The 9,983-nt window shown below is 42.4% G+C and overlaps 1 protein-coding gene across 1 annotated transcript; it reads right to left on the bottom strand.

The window, feature by feature from the left end:
* Window positions 1–336: 336 nt before the first annotated feature.
* Window positions 337–5,607, bottom strand: LOC123182689 (putative leucine-rich repeat receptor-like protein kinase At2g19210). Its single transcript, XM_044595345.1, has 14 exons — window positions 5,478–5,607; window positions 4,847–5,381; window positions 4,456–4,677; window positions 3,917–4,197; window positions 3,354–3,492; window positions 3,155–3,226; window positions 2,982–3,053; window positions 2,803–2,883; window positions 2,505–2,665; window positions 2,160–2,407; window positions 1,948–2,074; window positions 1,755–1,823; window positions 1,467–1,659; window positions 337–1,014 (listed from the first exon to the last, which is right to left on the bottom strand). Exons 1-14 carry the CDS (start codon window positions 5,566–5,568, stop codon window positions 879–881), a joined length of 2,427 nt encoding a protein of 808 aa, XP_044451280.1. The 5' UTR covers window positions 5,569–5,607; the 3' UTR covers window positions 337–878.
* Between the last annotated feature and the right edge of the window lie 4,376 nt (window positions 5,608–9,983).

Below are 9,983 nucleotides of genomic sequence, written 5' to 3'. Positions count from 1 at the left end.
GATACATTGTCAAAAACTAAAAGTGGCAAAGGTGAAATGAAAAATTATTGCTTTTTTCAGGGACTGACATTTGTGATATATTATCAAAAGCTAGGAGAGGCAAAAGTGAAATGTCAAATGCTACAATGGCATAAGCAAAGTGGGCAAAACACTAGAGCGACAAAACAAAGTTGTCACGTATAGTTGTGAATAATATAATATAGACTAGTGAGTAGAGAAACTTCATCTTCGTCTCATAGAGAAATAAATTGAGAATCACCATCATCGTTAGAAGTCATATTCTAATCAGGTTTTTTCAAAAAAGAAAAGGGAAAACGAGCTTTTTTTATCACACTGTTATCAAGCATTATCTCGTTCTCATTCAGATGTATAGAAAAGCCAACAAAACACGTTACATGTGTGAACAATTTCAGACGTTGCATCTATAATAACAATAATCATCAAAAAGACTTGAATCCCCTTGAGAGAGAATGAAAATAAATTATGGATGGGAGGTGGCGGCCATTCGGTATCACAGTCTCTTCTCACCTCACAGCTGGACCTGTAGACATTGTTGGTACTCTGCCCAAATGTTCCATCTGAAATGCAGAGCTGCTTTGGCTCACATCACTAGACATGTCAGTGGCGTACCTATCGTAGCCATCCACGTTACCACTGCTCCCAGCCGTGTAGAATCCAACATTCATGTGGTTACGCGCAGCCTCAAGCTCAAGGCACTCATGCAACAACGCCACCACCTCAGTCATCGAGGGTCGCTGCTCCGCCGCCTGGGCAGTGCACTTGAGTGCGGTGTCAGCGACTTTCCATACGCCGTTTACATCATGGTCGCCGTGCATGCGTGTGTCCACTACACCCTCAATATTGCCACGGGCAAGGCGCTAACGCGTCCACTGGATGATGCTCGTCGGCTCTGGACCATTCAGGATAGGTGGTTGCCCTGTGACTATCTCAAGTAGCACTACGCCGAAGCTGAACACGTCACTCTTGTTGGTCAGCTGAAGCGTAGCGTGGTACCTGTGAGTATGAAATGCATCAGCGAGTCCAGTCTCAAGAACAGTCATGTAACATGGGTTTGTTTGGGATATCTTATATTCAGCAAATCTTACAAGAATTAGCAGAAAATTGACAAAAATCAATATGATTTCGCATAAATCAAAGGTTTTTATCCTTAGGTTTGAACCACTCACTTGTAGGTCAACTGTCAAACTTAAGGGAGCATGTTATGAATTTGATCACCCTAGGAGGAAAGGTAGAGCATACATTATGAACATATAGGTGAGTCATACTACTTTTGAGACAATCAAAGTATATTACTTTAGTTATTAATAATCGGCAAGATTGGATGTGCATGTGTGCATCATGTGATGTAGAGGCCTAGGTAGTCCGCTTTACTAAAAAGAAAAATTAATAATCGACAAGATGGTTTTCAAAGCATAATCAACAAGAATTTAGAACAATGCACTTACTCAGGCTCAAGGTAACCATGTGTCCCAACCAACCTGGCTGTGGACACATGTGTATCACCATCGTTATTGAAAGCCTTAAGCAAGCCAAAATCGGCGATCTTGGCCTCCAACCTTGTATTCAGCAGAATGTTGGACGTCTTCACGTCCCTGTGAATGAGGGGCGGATTGCACCCCTTGTGCAAATACTCAAGCCCTACACATCCACATCACACGCTCTCAACGCCACCACATTTGGAATAATTGCTTCTATTTGTAAGGATGTGTAGAGAAACTTGATTTAAAACTTACCTTGGGCGGATTCCATGGCGATAAGAAGTCTCTGTCTCCAGGTTAAAGTTCTTGTGTTGTTGTCTCTCCCTGCGATGCAAAAATTGTGAGGAGAATCACATGTACTAGAATTTTTGCTACATGTTCTCACCTTTACTACTAACATATTTATGTCGCGGAAGGATATGTCTGAATTATTTGAGTATTTGCATACCTCTAAGATGCTTGTCTAGGGATCCTTCAGACATGTACTCATAGACAAGAGCCATGTTCTCCCTCTCCTTGCAATAGCCAAACAAGGACACTAGATTCTTGTGGTGAATCTTAGCCAAGGTCTGAGCCTGAACGCGAAACAATACATGCATTATGAAACAAAATCTAGCGGTCTTAGTTACAGTCACTTTACTAGATCTTGTCAGTTCTCACCTCTGCCAAGAATTCTTGTAAACCTTGGTTGGAAGATTCAGACAACAGTTTGACAGCCACCTGGGTGCCATCCTCCAAGAAACCATCATAGACTTTCCCAAACCCTCCTTGGCCAATCACTCGTTGGAAGCCATTCGTGATAGCCTCTAATTCACTGTACGTGAATCGGCGATTCTCGAGTCGTAGTGAGGTGTGTCCATTCCTGTTAATTTCCTCATTTTGCGGCCTTACACTATTTGTTGTTATTCCTTTAGAGTTGAAAGACCGACCACACAAACAGTGTTAGTTAACCCTTGACCATGCATTCATGTGTCCAAAGTCATGTGTTTAGGAGTGACCTCTCACCTTGCTTTCTACTTCGCATGCAAATTAGTACAGACAAAAGCACAACCATCAGTACCAAAAATACAAGAACTGCAACATAGACAGCAACCATAGAGTTTCTCTTCTTTTTTGCAAGCTGACAGGAGTTGCCGTTACTGCAGAGATTTGTATTATTACCATATCTGGCAACAAAAGAGAAGATGAGTAAATGGTAATGTTGATCAAGTAAGATATATGGTGCTTTTTGAAGAAAAAGATCACATGAGATCTGAGGAATCTCACTGGAAAATTCTTCTACTAGAATGTACCAGGTACCAACCTAAGTGTTAGGGACTCATCTTGGGTTCTTCTGAGAAGTCCAGAAGGAATTGATCCACTGAGCTGATTTCCTGTTAAATCTCTGGAAGGAAACAAAGTAGTTTCTGATGTCAAACTAAAGTATGTTGTGTGCTGAATGAGTTTTGAAAACTTTTATAAACTATGTCACAGATTACTTACAGAAGTGTGAGCAATGACAATTGTGAAAGGGCGTCGGGAATGGAGCCCGTCAGATTGTTGTGTGACAAATCCCTGCCAATTAGCGAGATCACGGATAAATAACTTATTACTGTACTTCTCAAACAAATTAGCATACAATGTGTGAAATAGTTGGCAAACAACATCCTACTTACAAGTACTGTAAACCTTTGAGGCTTGCAAAAGAAGATGAAATGTTGCCACTCAGACCACTGGAAGATAAATTCCTGCATTGTGTTTATACGACAAAGGCTCAGATAATTCCGGTCATTGCTACTATTAATACAGTACCGGTTCCCGTAAAAAGTGCGGTACCAGTTTTAATTGAAAAATATATCAATCAAAATAACTCACAAGCCTGTGATAGTTGGTGTGGTAGAAACAGCATAGCTACAATGCAATCCCTTCCACGCGTAATTCGTGGGCGCGCAAGGATCGCCCATCCAGTTCTTTTTCACCTGGTACTTGTCCCTGATGGTCGTCATGGCAGAAACTGTAGCATTTCTCGGTAGCAACACATAAAGAAACCATTTAGGCTCAGGGATCTATATCACTGAAAAAAATAGTGCGCAATATAGCATTGCTAATAGCACGCTATAGCGTATTGAGAATTTTCTCGCTAAATAAATCAGTGTACAACGTCTCGCTAATAGCACGCTATAGCGCGATATAGCACACTAATAGCATATTCTGAGGCCGCCGCTATTTTGCTGTAGCGTGCTATTTTTTTTCCTTGATCTATATACGTAAATATGTTGAAATACTAGCTTCATGAATCATACACATGATTCTAACCATAACCGCGGACTCTGTCTTGATCTGAGTAGTGTGAGCGATGATATCTGGTTTATTCTAAATAAATGAAACCGGGGGAAAAGAAACCCATTTTCTTCTATAAAAAAGGCATAATTGCTTACCTTCCTGAGCTGCAGTGGATATACCAGCGGTGGGAACGGCGGAGAAGATCTCGAGGGCGTTAACGATGGGCGGGAGCGTGGAGTTGGTGGTGGCCTCCAATGAGAAGATGTATTGGTGGGAGGCGTAATCAGGTTTTTCATTGTACATGACAGTCGTCTTGAGGTACTTCAGGCCGAGAGTTTTGGCGTTCCAGAGCTTGCCGTTGAGCTTGACGTAGAACTGGCGGAGGGCGTTGCTCGGAAGAAGTTGCAGCTCTGCCATGTACATCATGAAAACGTACCTACATATGATTTTCTTTATGGATACTTCCATTTTGAATCTCTTTTGAAGTGTCTAATTATCAGGTTAACTGCATAAACCCATTCATAATAATTACATCGAGAAGAAAATGGAGATGATGATCTGATACTGGTGAACTGCATGCGCCCCTCCGCATAATAAAATACAGAGAGTTGAAAACGTGGGAAGGAGATGGATTTCAATCCCACCAATATGTATTTGTGAAATATCTAAGAACAGTCAGTAGAGTACTACGTACCCGGGCACTAGATCTTTGGCGTTGCCATTGGGTTGTGCATCCTGGGTGAAAAAGATGGGTCTGGAGGAGTTGATGGACGTTACTCCGGTTTGTGTCACGGCGGACGGTGCCTCGAAAACGTCATTGACGTCGTTCTGCACCTTCTTGGTCGTTGAGATCGGCGCCCATCCATACCCCGTGGGCAACTCGATCCATATACGGTCATGTGGATCGTCGGGGTACCTGATCCATGGGCAGATTAACCGTTCCACACCGATCAACACACACACACACACACACACACACACACACACACACACACACACACACACACACACACACACATATATATATATATATATATATATATATATATATATATATATATATATATGCGTATGTGTATGATTACCTGATGGATTTATCGGAGCCAATGTTGGCCCTCGCGACGAGAACCAGTGCTTGGGACGCGTCCGATTGCGGGTAGAGCTTGTTCTTCAGAGGCCTCACCTCGAGGCTGGAGATGAACGGAGTCCCGGAGCCGGTGTTCACGAGGCACACCTGGACGGATTCGCCGGAGATGACGGTGATGATCTCGGCGATCACAGGCATGTCGCCGTCTGTTATGTTCACAGTCTGCCAGTAGTTCACGCCGATGTGAACGTCAAAAATGGGCCACCTCTTGAGGCCGTCGTAGTTGCCGTGCATGAACATGGCCCGAATGAGATACTTGAGCCCGAATACGAGGGACCGAAGCGTGTAGCAGTTCCGCGCGCCAGCAGGGAAGCTGCGGACATTACGCCAGCTCTTACCTGCCTGGTACTCGGGGGAGATGTTGCGGTTGGTGCCGGCATCGGTGTAGCCGGCGTCCGGGGTGTACCAGAGCTTGGTGATGTTGTCCATGTAGCCCGCCTCCCCCGGGAGACCGCAATCTATGCTTATGAAACCTGCATGTGGGCACACGGGAGAGACTGGTTGATGAAGCAAACGGCAGAGAGTGACTGATGAAGCCATGCATGCAAGCATATACAAGATGTGCTCACCTAAGCTATCGACCTGGGCATGGACTTGAAGAACGCCTCCACCACCGCCCGCGACTCCGAGAAGAAGCAGCAACAGCCACCGGGACGCCATTCTTCTTGTGCCAAAGACTACACACTAGAACACAATATAATGTATACGTCTAGCTAAGACATTTTCGCTTTATCTAAGAAGAACTTTAAGTATATGCAGCACACTTACCCAGCTGGGGAAGATCACATGGACATGGGGCGCCGTGGGTTGACTTGCATTTGCATGCATGCAAGTCAGTCAACCGACTTTGCTGGGCTCATGGCCAGGGATGCCGGAAAAGAATCCTATACGACCAGGTCGCACGGTTTCCATCGGGAGACCCACTGGATTGAGCGACACCTGGCAGCGTGAATCTTGATGCAACGCGGTAACTTCTCACGCGGTTCCCTTTGTCCAATCTCGATTCCCAGTTCAGTGCGCTCGTTCACGACGACGGCAGCCTGGTCGTATAGGATTCTTTTCCGGCATGGAAAAGAATCCTATACGACCTGGTCGTATGGAAACCGTGCGACCTGGTTGTATATGATTCTTTTCCGGCATGGAAAAGAATCCTATACGACCGGGTCGTATGCTTTCGATCTGGAGACCCACTCAATTGAGTGACAACCGGCAATGCGAATCTTGATACATTCAATCGAAAGCATACGACCCGATCGTATAGGATTCTTTTCCAAGGATGCCCCAGATCGAACTTGACGTGGATTTTTCGCCTAAAAAATTGATATGGTGGACTTTTGACTGTTTCCTGCGCGATTCTCGCGGCAGACAGCTCGTTCAACCTCTATGATAATTACTGATTCGATCGGCAAATTGCTGCGGCCAAGCACGTTAGTCTCTCGCTGTTTTAGAGCAAGTTGCACCGAGTATCTTGGACTTGGAGCATATCGTGCTTGAGCGAGGTAACTAAGTGCTCTGGACTGGACATGCGGTGACTTTGCACCGTTTCTGTTCCGTGACCGGACGGAATCAACCAAGATGACGAGAAGTCTGCTACGTAACATGCGTGTGATCCCAGTGGCAGTTTACATAGAATGTCCCAATTGGGCTCGGGAGCGCAGCACGAAGAAGGTAGCAACTAGTCAACTAGTACTCCCTCGGTCTCAAAATTCTTGTCAATAGATTAGTCCAGATACGGATGTATCCAATACTAAAATGTGACTTGATACATTCGTATTTAGACAAATCTAAGACAAGAATTTTGGGACGGAGGGAGTAGCAAGCAAACCACACGAGCCAGCGCACGGGCTACTACACGCATACAAAACTAATGAGCCCGCGAACGTGAAACAAGCCCAACAGGATTCAAATTCTCGACCTGGCATTGCTGGTCATATTTTTCTAGATTTTTTCAGACTTTTCGGCGATGTTCATTTAATGGGAGAAGACTTTCCCCCTTGACTACGAGGCATCTGTGGTGACTTCGTCAATCTCAAGATGTGATGCTGGTTCAGTATTTTGAAGGTGCTCATAGGAATAGATTGTGCGTGTGTGCATTTAGAGGTGTGAGTGTATGTGCATATTTGTGGGCATCTATGATTGTACTGTGTAAAAAGGAAACTAATGAGCCCACAACGCTTGGACTAGATGCGGTCATTGGTTGGCCGCATCGTAACAACATGTGAAGTGTATCTCTCCACGCCCCCTGAAAACAAAAATCCTTCTGCAAATTCTTCCTCTTCTTTTTCTTTTCTTCTAGAAAAGAAGAATGACACTTTCAATACTGGACGAGTGAAGTTCGAAGTGGACACTATCCATGTACTACTCCTAAGCCAAGAGATATCCATAATATTTTTCAGTCAGTGATGTCGGTGAAATTCACTGAATTTCAATAAATTTCAGTCGCCGCCAAACTAATTACCTTTTGGCCATATACCCTGTCATTTCAATTGTACACAGGAAATTCAAAAAATATATTCCAATATTTGATACAATTTCCAGTAAAAAATTCAGTCATTTAACCTAAATGCAAACTAAAATCACTGAATTTCAGTGATTTTTGGTAGTGGCTGAAATATTTATGAAACATAATTAAAAACCTTCCACGCCGAAGGAAAACTACGGGAGGTAGTGGCACGGGTTTTCAACGGGATAGTCAGGGTAATAGCTAATGTACACTACTATTACTGCTGCTGCTACTATAGAGTATCTCTGTTATCACTATATCCCACAATTCGACGACAATGAAGTAGACTGAGTAAAGTCTGAAACAAACCTTGAATTCATATGGCTCTATGTTCTATAGTATTCAACAATGAAGTAGACTGAGTAAAGTCTGAAACAAACCCGTAGTTTGTGTTCTTACCTTGTTTGGATCCAATATACATGTTCTGAACTTACTTTATAGGCCTCCTATCTTAGAACATCAGTATATTTGATCCTTTGCTTGCCAATTTAGGTGATGGAGTCAAATTCATCTTTGGAGTATTTGATGAAGATGATGATGATTAACTCCTGCTTTAGATCGTCCCCCTCAAAGAGGAGGGGTCTCAAGTGCGTCAAGTGGTAAAAAAAAATGAGAATAAGCTGCCGGAACCACAAAAAGGAAAACACGAATGGAGCATGTTTAAGAACTAGACTGCTTTCTGATCCTTGCGCCTATGCCTGCATCCACGGATTCACTGTGATGATGCGGTTTCATTTAATGGAATGAAACCACGAGGCACGCCCTTGCTCTCTAGAAAAACAACAAGTTACTGAATTCTCATGGAACAAATGAACAAAGCCCTGCATATATACACACTTTCAGGGCAAAAAAACTATCTGGAATGTAACAAAACAAGCAATTCATACATTGTATTTCATGGCACAAATTTCTAGGCAAGAGATTAACACTTCGATCAAGATGCACAACACCACCTACAGGGACAATCCTCAGCCTCCGTGCCTGGGATGACCACAACATACGGACATACCAATGTGGCGCAGCATTTCTGTAAAAATAGTAGACTGGGTATTAAAAATATACTTCACAGCTGAATTACGATGTCATGTGAAGATCTATTAATTAAGATGAAACACGAGCACATGACTGAAATTAAACTAAACCATCTCAGTTAAAGTATCATTGAGTTAACATCAAACAGGTCTCATAACTGAAAATGACTAAATTCAGATTCAATGAAGCTATTTCCACAAAATAGGCCAGATACATCTCCATTCCAATGTTGAAACTCGTATTGCCAAACAGAGACCATGTACCTATCAGCTGCTGCAACTCAACTTCAATTCTCCATATTAAGTAACTTCTGATCAAAGTTACAGGTAGCACCTGACCTGAAATTCAAAGCACTATATTAGTTTGTTTCCAGAGCACACATGGTGATTCATTTATAAACTACTATGCATTGCTACATATATAAACTATGAAATCGATGCCACCACAAACTTTGGTCCCCATGAAGTCGCCATTACTACTACACTGAAATGGGCAAGCATGCTTGATGATTCGATCATGACTCATGCATTCCAAGGTATTAGAATACTCAGAGCATTCTGCAAAATTGTTCAGTTAACGAACAATGATGGAGAGATAACTGAAAAAAAAAAGAAACATACTGAAGTTAAGCATACAAGTCATGGCCTCATGGGTGAAAATATACTGAAGTCAAGCATACAAGTCATGGCCTCGATGCATTCTTGAAAACCAACTGAAGTGCAATGCATTTATCATTTTATCTACAGAGAATTCAGCTGCTAACTACAGTCAACAGACTGTAAAGTGAAGTCTCAACTGACAAGAAATAGTAAATAAGCAAGAAAAATAAGTTATTTGTAACGTGGATCATTTCAATAAGTAATCAGTTTTTTCTTAGCACACTTGTGCCAGTAAGTCTGACTCGTGATATATTTGCAATATCTGAGAAAACATAATCATCATTAAATAAACAAATGAGTAGTTCCTTCTTAAACATTCCATCAATATATCAATTGCCAATAAACAATATGGATTAACACTTAACCAAATCATCTAGGCAAACCAGTCACAATGAATCAACAGCTTCTGGAAACAAAACAACTACTTTTACACATGATGATGAGTTCTAGAAAAATAATCTGGAAAACAGGGGACATTTTTTTACAGTGAAAACAGGGGTGCATTCATTTAAGGAAGCAAGTCACAGTAAAGCAACAAAGGTTACAAGATTGGGAGTTCTAGAAAAATAATCTGGGAAACTGGTTGAAGTAAATGAAACTGGACAAAACGGGCATTATACAACTATTTATAGTACTAACAAATTACAAATCCGTTAAACTCTATGAATTTAGGAACGTGGGCAATAAATCTAACAGATCCAAGTGGCTTGGTGAGCAATTTGCACCGGTAACAATTGCTAGATCGATCAAAGTAGAAGCAAGAGAGATGAATCTAAAGAATGGATCAAATGGGAGATTACCTACTCCATGCTATCAAGCATCTTGAAGCTCCTTGTCATCATCTGCGGCAGGCAGTGGTGACAACCGCAGAAAGAATGGAA

Source organism: Triticum aestivum, chromosome 1D, assembly GCF_018294505.1.
Source record: "Triticum aestivum cultivar Chinese Spring chromosome 1D, IWGSC CS RefSeq v2.1, whole genome shotgun sequence".
Classification (NCBI taxonomy): domain Eukaryota; kingdom Viridiplantae; phylum Streptophyta; class Magnoliopsida; order Poales; family Poaceae; genus Triticum; species Triticum aestivum.
The sequence above is the reverse complement of the archived record's forward strand: the minus strand, read 5'-3'. Positions and strand labels throughout refer to the sequence as shown.